Genomic DNA, 15756 nt, shown 5'->3' on the forward strand with positions numbered 1-15756 from the left:
CACTTCGCTTGCTCTACAAAAAAAAATGTTTGTGTTTAATTTCTTTCTATGAATCATAATTTAGTCCAGTCTTGGTGCTTACAAATTAGTTTATTAGCAGAAAGACTTTCTGCTTGAAGACAAGACAAAACTCTAGGTAACTTTTTGTGTTATACAATATCAAATTTGATAGTGTAAACAGCATAGGAAAGATTGGGGTAGTAAAATAAAATCCAAATAATAGTAAAAAATATTTTATTCTAGCCTCAAGCCAACCATTATTCTCTTTTACAATTAAAACATAAAAGTGAAATAGTATAACAATACCGCAGTACAACCATGCTTACAAATAAAGTAATCAGAATTGAATTTACATATAACCTTGGAGACCGATACAATATAAATTAATTAATTTATTATGATTAGTTACAACGAAGTGTTTTTCAAATAAACATTCAACATTAATATATTATTCATAAAACAATTCAGATTATAACAATAAAATAGGCAATAACAAGAACAATAGAATCTTGAATGATAAAAAAGATCTTGTATAGAAATTAAAAAAAAACAAAGTATATACATATTATTAAATAACATTACTTGATAAATATCGTTCATAGCGACATTTACACATTTTTTACATTTTTCCAAAAAAATAATATATCCCACAATAAGTCGAACATACAATAAAATTTAACATTACAAGATGCATTACAATAAAAATCATTCACACGAAACCATAGCAGACAATTGACTAAAAAAATTTGCTCTAGAACTTATTTCACAGACCTTCAATAAATAACTATTTTGAAACAAAATACTTCATATCGAATTTCTTATGTCACTACATAATATAAGAAGATAATATTATAAATAATAGTACCTAAGTATTTAAATATTTAATGTCTTTTATTTTCGATTACCGGTAGGTACAGGTCTTCCGTAGTTTCTTGCGTAATAAAAAATATTCAAAGAGATCTTCAATCTTGATTATCTTAGATTATTTTGCAACCATATTCCTAATTGTTATCATAATATAAGCCTCTTTTGTTCTCTATACGAGTTAGGATCATAATCCACCATATTTAACATAGAGCCATCTACCGTTATAAATAGTTATAAAAAATGTTTTATGCAACAATTGAACTAATTATTATCTAAACAATGTATAAATAGAAAATTATATTTTTTCGCGTCTCTAATAGTCACGATTTTTTACTATCCTAAACCGCTACTAACCAGATTATTAAACCTACTATATATATACTTGTAAGAAATAGTAAAGTATTTTGCTTAAAATTAATTAAAGGTCGGTTCAAATTAGAGCGGTATTCGCTACCGCCGTGGGTAGCGGAATCCCGATGGCACGCGATTAGAGTCTCTATAATATACTGGGTACGATATTTAATCGCGTGCCATCGGGATACCCGCTACCCACGGCGGTAGAAGATACCGCTCAAATCTGAATAGGTCTTAACTAATGCACTAATCCCTTGTATCTCTCCGCCTGTACTTCGAATAGATTTGTCTTATATATTTAAGTGATTCGTGGTTCCACAAAGGTTCAATAGAAAGTTCCGAATCTATACCAAAAGTATGTAAAGATGTCTTCGTTGTTGGCGGCCATTGCAATGGTAATAATTCTGTTTGTTTCGGCGTTGGGTTGCTGTAACAAAAATAATTAATATAGTAAAACAACACTAATTATCGTATTGTATCCTTGATAAGTGAAAATCATTTAGATTGTATATCTATTTATTCGTATTCTAAATAGGTATATAAGTTTGAATTAAATCTGTCCGTTTATGGGTGGTCAAAATCGACTCTAAAGAAGTCGGTTACATACAAACATACAGGTGAAGCTAATATACAAGCGTGTTAATTTAATATTCATATCCAAATACAATTTTTTTATTTTTTGTTATGCACATGAGATTCATTTATTTGACTTTTTATGACATGGTCATTACACAAAGAACAAACTGGAATATATAGAGTTACATAACTCGAGTCGTGTTTTAAAATCACGATGACTTGCTTAAAATAGCAGTGGTTAGTTTATGTTGATTTTTATTGCAGCAAACCATTAGATAAAATAATAATAACGACATTTTATGATCGAGATTATTTGTCCAAAGACAACTAGAAGAGCATGAAAAACTTTGACTGTAACATAAACATAACAATATTATGTAGAGATTGTCGTAATTATAAAAATGTATTTGATAGGTACTTTTTTTTCTCAACATCTTAACGAATGCAATGTTTTTTTTAAACAGGTGGGTTCAAACCCGCGTCTTTTGACTTGCCGGGATCGAATCCCGTCTGGTAATTGATTTTTTCTATGAAAAAAATCTCATTTATAATATTTTATAGTATTTGGATGCTATAAAACTAAATATCAAAATCTGAACGAATATTGACCTATGACCGAAAAACTACATCGCAACATATTATGTAAAAACCAAATAATACAGGATAGACAATATTATCTCTCCTAACCTCCAATAATCACTTGATAAGATATAATGATTGCTTCCTATCGTAACATATATAACATAAATAATTATGAGGCAGCATTTTTATACTTCAAAAGAAGGTATATATAAAATTAGGTGACAGAAACAAAAGGAAAAGTTCTGGCTCTACAATACACGGGTAATATACGCTACCAAAAGAAAAAGAGCATTTAAGCCGAGCACACGTGTCAGAAGTAAAACTTCTTAACAAAATTTAAAGATTCCAAAATCCCTTACTCTATGACGTGACGGTATTGCCATGACGCGACCTTGAAATTTTACTCTCAATGCACATAAAGAAATTTCACTTCAAAAAAGTATTTAATTCAAAGATTATATTAATATGTTGAAAAACGATCACATTTCGTACATAACCAAATAAATTCTGAACACAAAATTAAAGGTAAATTAATTAAAAAATTGAATGAACAACACAAATATAAGTATTAAGTATACCTATATTATTGAAATGTCATTCAGAAGTTAAGATTTAAGACCCATTTTATGATATTGCAAATCGATACTGAATTTTCATGTTTACTGCTCACACGTTATTTACCTATGATTACAAAAAACAATTGCTATGAATCAACTTTAAATGTAAGCAACAACTTTAAAAATTTTATTTACAACATGATTTTCAAATTAAACTGTTCTTTATAAAAATATTCCATCAGGGATCAAAGTCAAGAACCCTGGTTTAATGACTCAAATGAACTTAATTTGACCTTGTACTTTATACTCAGAAGTGCATAGACCTTGAATATAATGGAAGTAATAAAATCCTATAATTAAAAATGATAACTCACCCATATTTAGCAAAATTCGTCCACATTGTAGTCATTCTCTCCACCATTTTGCTTTCAAATAATGTCCCCAAAAAATGCTGACTGAATAGATACAATAATTCATCAGCATGAGTCGCTCCTGGGGCTGAACTAAAAGGTGTCCCTGATAATAATTTGATAAAGTTCCTATTCCCACTATATTTAAATAGATATGAATACACTGGTTCGCTATTCGTTTCCAAATACAGCATAGTTTCCTCTAATACTGGATAGGTAAAATATATTTCACCATGGAACCTTGCCCATTCTAGAATATTATCCCTCGAAGGTTTTTCACCTCTAACGTAAAATTCCTGTAACTTCCTGGCTACTTCTACACGTGTTTCTTTATCTGGTATCACTAAATCTTTAGGCAGTGACTTTTCAAAATCAATTTTGGGTATTGTTGTGTCATTTTCCAATGCTGCAAATAAATATCCTTCGTGACTATTGGAGCCGATCATAATAGGCACTTTATTATAAGTTCCTTTCGATAATATATCATGAGGTAGTTCAGTCAAGAATGGTTCTTCACCATCTATTTGCTTTTCAATGCACGGAACATACAGACACTCGCTTATAATGATATTTCCTTCTTTTCTTGGTACTCGCGTTATGATCAATTCTCCGTCGGATTTCTCCATCAAAATATTATACAGCTCGTGCGCATCTTCTGTTTTATAGCCCATTACTTTAGTTAACAAACTTGTCATGAATAAGGGCCTAAATTGCATGGACCAGGGTGCGGTCGACGAGCCGCTTTGTATTATAGCTTTGTGGAACAAACCCTTAGACATAGGAGATAGAATATGTAGGGATACAGACCCGGCTCCAGCACTTTCTCCAAATATTGTTACGTTATCCGGATCGCCTCCAAAGGCTTTGATATTTTTCTGTACCCATCTCAACGCAGCCACCTGATCTTTCATTCCAGCATTCCCAGGAGCATCTTTGATGCCCAGACACGCAAACCCTTGTATATTTAATCTATAATTAATTGTGACTAGAATAACTTCATGAGATACGAGGTGATGTGGTCCGAAAATGGATGCTGTTCCGGACCCATCGTAGAAGCCGCCGCCGTGGATGAAAACCATGACAGGTAGGGATTTTGGTTGTGTTATAGGCGTGTATACATTGAGAGTCAGGCAGTCTTCTTGTCCAACTAATAAAGACTTGCCGATTCTTTGTGGACATCGGATATGTTCTTCTGTTGCTTCGAATATACCCCGCCATGTTGGTTCTGGTCTAGGTGCCTGGAACAAATTTGTATTTTTAATCCGTGTTCGTTCTAAGAATGCTTGACGTCTAATTGAATTTCTGAGACATGTAACTTAAAATAAAAATATCGAAAGAAGCAAAAGGTAGTCTGTTTATCGTCATAAAATTAATAAATATCAGTATAATTATCTTTTCATTGAATATCTATTCAATTTTTAATTATTTTTCTTTGTCTATCTAGGACTCATAATTTCATAAATCATGGACTGATTTTGATGCCGTGTTTTATATTTTTTTATTTATTTCGATGAAAATATTATGCATCAATATTGGAACTACTGTCAGATTTGCCAATATTAATTAATCGAGGAAAATAATATCTATTATGTCCAATCATGCAATTAATAAATTATACATTATAATATTTAATCAGTTACGAAACTACAGACTTTCCTTATCATAAAATTGGTTCGACTCAGATGTTATGACTACACAATTTTATGATCTACTAGATTTCCGCCCGCGGCTTCGCCCGCGTTTTCAAAGGAAAACCCGCATAGTTCCCGTTCCCGTGGGATTTCCGGGATAAAACCTATCCTATGTGTTAATCCAAGTTACCCTCTATATGTGTGCTAAATTTCACTGTAATCGGTTCAGTAGTTTTTACGTGAAAGAGTAACAAACATCCATACATCCATACATCCATACATCCATACTTACAAACTTTCGCCTTTATAATAGTATTAAGATTCGTATGGAATCAATGTTAAAAATTAATAACCTATTTTATACATAATCAATGTTAAAAATTAATAACCTATTTTATGAAGATTAAGAATTTGTGTTACAAAAACTAAAAATAATGAGCACGTTAGGATAAATGTATCTTCCTTTTACAAGATTAATTTATATTTTGTGCTCTTATGTACCACAGTTTTAAAACAAAAAAAATATTATTATTAACTATTTCCTAAAAACTCACGATAACAATTTCTTACAAATTTTACTATCATTAGGTAGGTACTAAAATAGATAAGCAGTTTTTTTATTTACCAATTCATTTTTAATTAATGTATTGTTGTTTTTTCATTATTTCTTGCCCCATCAAGGGAGTTTCTTTACAGCTAGTTTTTAGAACCTTTTTAAACCGTTAAATAACTGTTATTTTAACGATTCCAACACAAATTAAGTCTAGTTTAAAATTCATATTAAATCTCGTTTAAAAAACTTTTAAATTTGAAGAAATCTAATTTAATAAACAAAACCCACCGCAAACCTTTTCGGTGCAACTGCATACGGTATCCCACTGTATCTAAAATGCGAACCATCGGGTGCCACAGACCCTCTCAGCACTCCATTCGACACAAGCACTGGCAGAGTCGGCTGACGGACAAACTGACAGGCCCATAGTGACCATAACACAACCCACTTCTTACACATTTTTATACACACATCTTAAACACGGGTGAATCACGACTGAAGCACATATCGATGAAAATTTTCGGCCGAAAATATATTATTTTATCGATACGATTGATTTTCGAATTTATACGTTTATTATTTGTTCGTTATTATGTAATTTCAATAAATAATAATGCACGTGCGTTCGGCATGCTCGTATATTGTAAGTGACTATTGTGTTAACATCCTCGTCTGTAAGTCAAGGATTTTTATAAATTCCGGGTTTGATACTTGATAAAATATCGGAGATAACGACTATGTATATCTTATAAGTAGGTACTAAACTATTATTATGTTTTATTGTATAAAGTCGTGTTAGTTGTAAAATATTAACTAGTAGACTAAATGATTGGCCCGGCCTCGCTCGACACGTGAAAAACAAAATATATCCAATTTTACTTGGTTATTGTGGTTATGATGTCTTGTAAAGAATAGATAGTAATTTAAAAAAATATTATTTTTTTTTAGCTTAAGAACTCAAAATGAGACTGATAATAAATAATTATATTTAGTTTTTGTACAATTTTTAGTTTACAATATGGTAGGTACAAGGTAGTATAGATATTTTACGTATATTTTATACTTTACGAGTTTTACTCTACAAGGTGCACGTATTGTGGTCGATTTCCTGTCATTATATAATTTTAACCTCACTTACCCGTGGGGTCAGGGTTATTTGCTTGTTATTCTATAAAAAAACTAGTAGGTACTATTAACTGTACAGTACAACAATAGTAGTAGTTACTTTAAATTATTTTTAAGACAAAACCAAATTAGTTTACGTTAGCGACAGTCATATGATAGGTATTTAATTAAATGCATAGGTAACACTTATACCTAAGTGTATAATACGAAAACTATTATTATTTCAAATATATCATCATTAGCATAATAATTTCTTTTGATTAATCGATTTTTTACAGCCATTGTTTTAATTTGCCAATTAAGTAAGTACTTAATAGTGTTTCTTTAATTTAGTCTATTATTTATGAAGAAAAATATTATTTTATTTTAACATTAATAATAATAGATTGGATTTTGGAGAGCTAAAAAAGTATGGGCATTTACCATCATTTCAATGTAGGTATTCCCGCGTTTTCATGCCCGCGTTTTCAGTGAAAAACCCGCATAATTACCATTACTGTGGAATTTGGGGGATAAAAGTAGGCTATGTCTTATTCTGGATCTTCAGCTATTACCTACATAAAAAATTTCATTGCAATCGGTTCAGTAGTATGTATTTGGAAGAATAATAAACATCCATCCTCACAAACATTCGCATTTTTAATATTAGTAGGATTCCTATCCGTATCCTACTACATAATATTAAAAATGGTAGGATTTTTTTATATAAAATTTAACGCCTGTAGTATACAATCAAAATCTTGATTTTGCCTAGTCTATTTTTTGCTATTTATTAAATGAAGGCGTTTAAAGTATCAATTATCAAAATACACCAATCGGATATTAAAAATTCCCTATTTTTATTCTAAGTATCATCCAAATCGGTGCTCTAGTTCTGTGAAAACGTTACAGACATTCAGAATTTCGCGCTTATAATATTAGTATGGTTTTGTTGAACTTAGATATAGGTAGCTAGTAGGATACTTTATTTAAAACTAGAGGTCCGCCCCGGCTTCGCCCGTGGTACATATTTCGCAATAAAAGGTAGCCTATGTCCTTTCTCGGGTATCAAAATATCTCCATACCAAATTTCATGCAAATTGGTTCAGTAGTTTAGGCGTGATTGAGTAACAGACAGACAGACAGAGTTACTTTCGCATTTATAATATTAGTATGGATTCGGTCCAAAATAAATTAAACACACAAACATCGTATTAGCATGTCAATGAAAACTGAATCCTAATCAGTAATCAGTTAATACTAAATCCATGACTCAACTTTCAACATGTTACACTGAATTAAACGATAATGAACTCTAAATCAATTACAAAGAATACATAATTGTATAAATGAGGTAATAACGGTGTACGTAGTTGATCTCTCTTCAAGTGTTTTGTTGTCATTCTTTGAACGTATGTAAAGACGTGTGTTTTCTCCTTAAAATTTCTATATTTTACGTGTAAAAGAGAAAAAATTATTAAACTAAATAAATTCTAGTGTCTCAAGTGAAGTAATATTAAAGGAGTTTTCTGTGAAATGCGGTAAAACTGTGCAAAAAAAGTGGAAATACCTGTTTATCAACCGGTAAATAACTACATGCTATGTTATGTATACGTAAATGTAATATTTGTATGAAATGCACATAAGTTTTGCTAAGTTTATTGTGAACTGTTTCATGTGTTGATTTTTATGTTATTACATATTACACTCCTATATGTATAGTGGAAACGGATTATGTAAGTAGATAAATAGTGTAGAAAATATATAACTAGGCACATGGTTGAGATTAATGACTAATATAATATTACATATTATGTGTATCTCATTCCATAATACTCGGGTACCATCATAAGGAAGGTACCCGGTCCTTTGGAAGGCTTACGTGGGGACACGGATCCAACACGCAGAGGCCCTTTAGAGAACTTTACTGTGTTGTGGGACATCAGCCGCAGCCTGCCCATGACTGCACTATAGAGATACAGTCCTAGGCAGTCCGCGGCCGATGTAGGACTATTTCGAGATATGGAAAAACAAAATAAACTGGGCTATGGAGTGGGATGTTAAATGGGCCGGTATTTGGGGACTATTGAAAACTATGGCACCTGCCTTTCTACTAAAAAATAATATTATACAGTATCACAGTTACGTAATATAAATAAATCTTTATGTAATAGGTAATTTTATACAAATTTCCAACAATCAATCAATGTGAAGTTTATTAAAAGTTGATTTACCTATTTATTAGGTTTTTTTTTGTTAGTTATATCGTAAATAATTGTTATCTTAATATTAATTGTTATTTTTAATTCATTACAATTATGTTTTTGCAGTAGGTAACATTAAATACATTTTTAGTTAGGAATGTGTTTCTTATCAAATTAAATAACAAGCAACTGTATTCATTTAAAATATATCTTTTATTTTTCAAAAAAAAACAAATCTCACAATTTTTTCATTTCATTCATTCGGGTCACAAAGTACTCAGTTCAACGGGTCATGGTATCACTTGTTATTGTCCATTGTTTGAAAAATATTCACTCGCCACTCAACATTTCAATATTTTAACTTGCAATATCTATACGAGTATTTTTGTGAAGACAAAAAACATCATTCGATAATTTCATTAAAAAATATAGAAATGTAAACATAACTTTACGACCTACAAGATATATTTTAATAGATAATAATAGTCCTATCCTACTAATATCCTACTATCCTATCCTACTAATCTTTATAATAAAATTCTCGTGTCACAATGTTAGTCTGCATACTCCTCCGAAACGGGTGGACCGATTCTCATGAAATTTTCTGTGCATATCGGGTAAGTCTGAGAATCGGCCAACATCTATTTTTCATATGTACCACGGGCAAAGCCGGGGCGGACCGCTAGTATTATCTATAAATGCGAAAGTTTGTGAGGATGTGTGTGTTTGTTACTCTTTCACGCAAATACTACTGAATATATTGCAATGAAATTTAGCATACATATAAAGAGGGTAATTTGGATTAAAACATAGTATAGGTTTTATCCCGGAAATCCCACGGGAACGGGTTTTTCTTTGTAAACGCGGGCGAAGCCGCGGGCGGAAAGCTAGTACCTACATAATGTTAAAAACAGGAAACATTTGTGTTTTTGTATGTTTATAATGATTTCAAAGAAAAACTACATCAATACGTAAGCAATTTTTTATCTCAAATAAATCTGGTCGAAGTCCGCGGCAAGCAAGCTAGTTGAAAATAATTAATAAGAAAAACAATTGGAAAACAAATTAAATCATAGACATACAATAAATATAATGTGTTAGTTAATTACGGAAAACACTGATAAACCAATTTGTATGCATCCAAGAAGAAGTCATAATTATAGGTAGTTAAGTATTATTATTATTAACTATAGTTAGAATAACCCAATCGATAGTTTGGTTTGGGGAATAGATATTTAACAACTTACATCTAGGCATAATTAATTCTAGCTCATCACTCGTTAATCACGAAATAAACTAATCTATTACCTATAACAAGGTTCATTTGAAACAATGATTAACAAAACAATACATAGATAATTGAAATTTAATTACCAGAATAACTACCTGAATATCTTATTTCCTTAAAGATTTATCAACAAAACAGATTTCGGTGATGGATTAAAACATATCTTTAAAACCTCATAACATTTTGCAAAGTTTTAATGAAAATAAATTACCTAATTTTCCACGTCATTAAGACATTAATAATATAATAAGGTATTAGGAACAATATTTTTACCACATAATCGTAAGACAGGATAAATACGAAACTGCGTGTGCAAAATTTATATATCACTAAGCTAATTTTCCGTCAGTAGCTTTATTTTGATGAGATGCCCAATAATTTCTTGTACGAAACTCTCGATTGTGGTAGCTTACAGAAATAAAAAGGATAAAATATTTTTATTTGATGGCGCTTGATTATAGTAATCAAGTGCAAAAATGGGCGATGGATCCTGAACTATCAACTACAACATTAAAATATTTATGCTTTCAGCAATCCACGCACCACATTTACCAAACCTGAACCAAACATGTCTCCCTGATGGCTAAATGGTTGATCCTGTGTTCTCTATGGGCTGCCCGCCTGGTCCTGCAGCCGACACCAACCGTGGTGACCTCTAGTGGCCTGCTGCGGGGTTACGTGGCCCCAGATGGGTCACACCTGCGGTACAATGGTATACCGTATGCGAATGCTGAGAGGTTCCAGGTAATAACTTGTATGATAGAAATAGTCTGATATAATATGCACACGTGTCAAAAGTGAAACTTCTTTGGCATGATTCAAAGACACCAAAATCGTCGCCTTACTCCATGGCATGACGGAATTGCCATGGCGTGTCTTTGAAGTTTCTCTCAACGCGCCTAAAGTTTCACTTCAAAACTTTTCCTAAATTATTTTGATAATGTATGTACTTATGTAAGACATAATAATATTACTTCAAAATAATATGTAAAAGTAAAATTGGCTTATAGTAGGAATTGGACAGTCTAGTTGTTAGGGAACGTGGAGAAAACATACATACAGACCGACATTGTTATAAGTTTTGTTTTTAACAGTTCATCCATTGTATTTATTTGTATTGTATACAGGCATAATACTTAAATATTACGTAATCCACTCCTATTGTTTACGACGATCAAACATGGCGTGTTTTATATCGTGCACAATCATAACTTCTATTAATTAAATAATTAGATCGCTCGGTTCAAATATAATTCGATATTAATGAAAATTTTGATTCTCCAATCAATAAACATAATATACTTTTGACTTTTCCAATTTAACTAGTTTAAGTTAAACTTTTATAACTGCATTATACGACTTATCAATATCCATTAATAACTACTGACAACAATATTATATCAAAAACTTAATTTATTATGTAACTCTAAACTATAAAACTCTTAATCGTCACATTGAAAGCATAATATTAAAATAAAAACAATATCATTTCAGATATCTCACCCAGTACCAAAATGGGAAGGTGTATTCAACGCAGTGAACGAACACATAAGATGCGCACAAAGATTCTCACAAACATGGATAAACGGAAGAGAAAACTGCCTTACTCTAAATGTGTACACGCCCTTACAAGCGGGGGAAAAGCCTTACCCTGTTATGGTGTTTATCCACGGAGGAGGGTTCAGAGACGGTTCTAGTTCCCCCCTTCTTTACGGCCCTGAATATTTAACTAGGCATGGAGTAATTCTTGTAACCATCAATTATAGACTGGAAATATTAGGCTTCCTGTGCTTGGGAATTAAAGAAGCACCAGGGAATATGGGTTTAAAGGACCAGGTGGAAGCACTTCAATGGGTGAAGAGAAATATTAGGGCATTTGGTGGAGATCCCGATAACGTCACTTTGTTCGGTGAAAGCGCTGGGTCAGCGTCTGTATCATACCACATTTTTTCACCAATGTCTCGTGGATTATTCCATAAAGCTATTATGCAAAGTGGTTCAGCAATAGGGCCCTGGGCTTTACAGTTTGAACCGATACAAACCGCTCGTAAACTTGCCAAGCAAATGGGAATGGAATCAAATGACGTTAATGATATTCTAGAACTGTTTAGAAATAAACCTGTCAAAGAACTTTTGGAAACACGTGTTCCAAGAGCAATTGGAGATACTGTTCTATCAGAAAACATATTTGTGCCTTGCATTGAAGATGATATACCTGATTCGGAAGAATTCATACGAGATAGCCCATATAACTTGATCAGTAATGGCCAATTTAATAAAGTACCTATAATCATGGGCTACAATAGCGCAGAGGGTTTAATGTTTGCTGGAAAAGAAAATGAAACAACCAGAAACAACTTTGATTTCATCGGATCAATGCCACGAGATTTAAAATTCCCGACTGAATATGATAAAAATGCAACTTCAGAAAAGTTGAAAGAAATATACTTCAAGGATTTAGATAAAACTCGGATAGCCTTGGATTCATTGGCTAAATATGAAGGAGATTTAGGTATAGTTTACCCTGTTATAGCGACAGCTGATCTTTTTTTAAGAAAAATGGAGAAACCAGTATTTATTTACAAATTTTGTCGTGATGGCTGGATGAATTTATTAAAGGTGCTATTTAAGGTTACAAAATACCCCGGTGCGACTCACGCTGATGAACTTTTTTATATATTTAAGACTGAAATAACCTTGCCTATGTCATTTTTTGAAAAGGATATAACTAAGAAGATGACTACAATGTGGACGAACTTTGCCAAATTTAAGTAAGTAAATTGTTATTGTTAATTGTTTCTAAGTATGTATTCATAAATCTATAAATGAGTATTTTCAAAAACGTGTCAGCAAACCTACAACTGCACATACAATATAATCAAAAATATTTTGTAATACAAATATTACAAAATATTTTTGATTTGTATGTTTGTAAAAGGTTAACTCAAAACTGCTGAACCGATTACTTAATTATTTCACCATTAGGAGAACATACGTCAAATATTGCTTTGATCCCTGTTCAATACCTACTAAATGACATAAGTATATTTGTTTGTTCCTTTAGACACGTAAAATAACACCATATATTTAATCTTATATTTTTTTCTTCCAGCAACCCAACACCAAAAACAACAGAACAACTTCCCATAACATGGCAACCCAGCAGTAAAATCGATCCAAAAGTATTGGTGATAGATACAAAATTTTCCACAGAACTTTTGTGGAATGATGATGCAATAATATTTTTGAATCAAACGTATACAAAATATAGACGAAAATCATAATTTAAAACTAGAATTTATAATAATTATACCTACAGTTATTGTTTATTTGTTATTTTTTATACTTTTTATGAATTTATTATTTAAGACTGGAATCTTGTTATTACTAATTATAAGAATGTAAATAAAATTATAAACTGTTTATGTAGTTATTTATTTCACTATACAATCATCACTACATAGTATAGAACAAAGTCGCTTTCTCTGTCCCTATGTCCCTATGTATGCTTAAATCTTTAAAACTACGCAACGGATTTTGATGCAGTTTTTTTTTAATAGAACGAGTGATTCAAGAGGAAGGTTTTAGTATATAATTTATTAGGTTTTAGACAAAGCGGGCGAAGCCGCGGGCGATAAGCTAGTGTATAATATGAGCTTTAGACTGACTCCACATCACTTTCAATTTTCTCAATGTTACAATGTATAACAATGTAAAATATCAAATCCTTCCTAGCCAACGTTATAAATGCGGAGGTAACTCTGTCTGTCTGTCTCATCTTCACACCACAACTACTGAACCGGTTTGGATGGACCTTTATATGACCATACGAGCAAATAAACAGATTTGATTTGATTTGATGAAATTTGGTACAGAGATAGCTTCAGACATCAGAAAGAACATAGGGATAGGTTTTATCCCGGAAATCCCACGGGAACGGGAACTATGTGAGTTTTCTTTGCCTACACGGGCGAAGCCGCGGGCGGAAAGTTAGATGACTACTTATGTAGAAGTAACTCATGATAATCACACCAAAAAACTATACGATGATGATGTATCAAAGCCGGTTGTAACCTCTGTGTTTTATTTTAAAAATAAAAAAAAAAACAAGCGGAACTAACTACAAGTTTTTATTTTGCAATGTAATAGTCTGAAGTGCAATTCCCTCAAAAAATTATAATACAAATCCGTCTGACAAATGTACACTGACATATTTTTAAACGACTCTTTAAAGGAGAGTTTCTCAATTCCACTGTATTTTTTGGGTTTGTTAAATGTTACCACAGCACTTTCAATCAGGTGGACCGATTTTGGAGATTTTTTTTGACTGGACTTTCACTTAAATATAGGATGTTCTAAGGAGTTACGTAAGCTATTTTAATTCGCACAGGAACAAAGGAAAAACACGCAGGACGCACCTTGTTTAAAAAAATATAGGTATTCGTTAATTACAATCCAAAATGTGTCTATAATGTCTATACCTCCATAAAAAATAATGTAAAAATATATCATAATTAACAAAATATTGCACTATTTTGTTAATTATGATATATTTTTACGTTCCTTTCAAAATCCTTTCAAAATTTGCGTATTTTAAAATAGCGGGCAAGCACATAGACATACATATTACCTATGTGGGTGTTTTACTATGATACTACCACAGATATTATAATACTATAATACTACCATATTATTATGCAAATAAAAATGCGTAGATATTAGGTATGTTAAAAAATAACAGGTTATATAAAACCTTGACAATAAACATAGTTACATCACATCATAATAATAAACAATAATCGTTGAGAAATAGTAATTAAAAATAAGACTCAATGATATAGTTTACACATGCAACGACAATAGAAAAAACAAGACGTTGTATAACCGACTTCAAAAAAGGAGAGAATGGTAAGTAATGTAAACTATTGATTATTTTATTACGTACCTATAAGTATTTAAAAAAATCTAAAGTGGTGCGTCTTACATTTCATTGTTATCAGATTATTTAATAGAAGAGAGTTTATTTTGAATTATTTTTAAATAATGTCTCCAATATGGTTATTGTATAATATTATGTATACGTCAATTAATGCTAATTGAAGTATTGATATTATTGATATTGATATTGGTAGTATGTATAAAAAACCTTCTTCCTACTTAAATGATTTGTGTATAATACCTACACAACAAAAAGCAAAATTATTTTAATTTTCTTTCTGAATATAATTTTATACGTATCGAAAACTCATCAAATTGAATTCAGCCGTTACTAGCCGGGTTTTTTACACTTTATTAATTACCCGCAGAATTAACTTTAAACAACTAATTTTAACTTTAACACTTGCCAATTCTGAACCTTATCTTTTACAAGAGAAGGTCTAATTTCAAAGGATGTTTGAAAATAAACACAATGAATATCATGTAACGATATAAAAACAAAATTTCAGATATGGCTGCTAATTTCTTATACAGGGTGTCCTATCGTCGGTATACTAAGATCTAAGGGACTTATAGTTTTTCATAGGCTGAATAAGTAAAAAATATTCATGAAATTCCAGACGCACTTTTTTCTAGTACTTAGATAAATTTTTAAAATTCTATGTGTACCTAACTGGCAACTCGCCCACTTT

At 31.4% G+C, this 15756-nt stretch overlaps 2 protein-coding genes and 1 long non-coding RNA gene across 5 annotated transcripts in view; 1 reads left to right on the forward strand and 2 right to left on the reverse strand.

The window, feature by feature from the left end:
• Positions 1 to 217: 217 nt before the first annotated feature.
• Positions 218 to 6187, reverse strand: LOC149481944 (esterase FE4-like). Its single transcript, XM_089705123.1, has 3 exons — positions 5819 to 6187; positions 3311 to 4584; positions 218 to 1648 (listed from the first exon to the last, which is right to left on the reverse strand). Exons 1-3 carry the CDS (start codon positions 5987 to 5989, stop codon positions 1468 to 1470), a joined length of 1626 nt encoding a protein of 541 aa, XP_089561249.1. The 5' UTR covers positions 5990 to 6187; the 3' UTR covers positions 218 to 1467.
• The window catches only part of LOC149481945 (uncharacterized), a 40966-nt gene continuing 25427 nt past the window's right edge, over positions 218 to 15756 (reverse strand). The window contains exon 2 of the long non-coding RNA XR_016316830.1: positions 218 to 1001. This is a non-coding gene — a long non-coding RNA (uncharacterized LOC149481945). The remainder of the gene's footprint in view (positions 1002 to 15756) is intronic.
• On the forward strand, positions 8029 to 13551 carry LOC149481946 (cholinesterase-like). 3 transcript variants are annotated; one of them, XM_089705127.1, is made up of 4 exons: positions 8029 to 8218; positions 10658 to 10870; positions 11621 to 12897; positions 13239 to 13551. In XM_089705127.1, the coding sequence occupies exons 2-4, from the start codon at positions 10706 to 10708 to the stop codon at positions 13408 to 13410; spliced, it is 1614 nt and encodes a 537-aa protein (XP_089561253.1). In that variant the 5' UTR covers positions 8029 to 8218; positions 10658 to 10705; the 3' UTR covers positions 13411 to 13551. The 3 variants fall into 3 exon arrangements, with proteins under 3 accessions (XP_089561253.1, XP_089561252.1, XP_089561254.1); XM_089705126.1 differs by lacking the exon at positions 8029 to 8218 and adding an exon at positions 8225 to 8370; XM_089705128.1 differs by lacking the exon at positions 8029 to 8218 and adding an exon at positions 8664 to 8808.

The sequence above is a fragment of the Colias philodice genome, chromosome 16, assembly GCF_061535455.1.
Source record: "Colias philodice isolate Cphi_HAF_F1 chromosome 16, ilColPhil1 Martin Lab GWU primary, whole genome shotgun sequence".
NCBI classification, from domain to species: Eukaryota; Metazoa; Arthropoda; class Insecta; order Lepidoptera; family Pieridae; genus Colias; species Colias philodice.

Bases quoted from the DNA above. Each gene is read 5' to 3' on its own strand.
- LOC149481944 (XM_089705123.1), bottom strand. From the start codon at position 5,989: ATGTGTAAGAAGTGGGTTGTGTTATGGTCACTATGGGCCTGTCAGTTT. The intron at 4,585-5,818 runs GTGGGTTTTGTT...AATTTGTTCCAG, and splicing joins TTGCACCGAAAAGGTTTGCG to GCACCTAGACCAGAACCAAC. The intron at 1,649-3,310 runs GTGAGTTATCAT...TTTTTGTTACAG, and splicing joins ACGAATTTTGCTAAATATGG to CAACCCAACGCCGAAACAAA.
- LOC149481946 (XM_089705127.1), top strand. From the start codon at position 10,706: ATGGCTAAATGGTTGATCCTGTGTTCTCTATGGGCTGCCCGCCTGGTC. The intron at 10,871-11,620 runs GTAATAACTTGT...ATATCATTTCAG, and splicing joins CGAATGCTGAGAGGTTCCAG to ATATCTCACCCAGTACCAAA. The intron at 12,898-13,238 runs GTAAGTAAATTG...TTTTTCTTCCAG, and splicing joins ACGAACTTTGCCAAATTTAA to CAACCCAACACCAAAAACAA.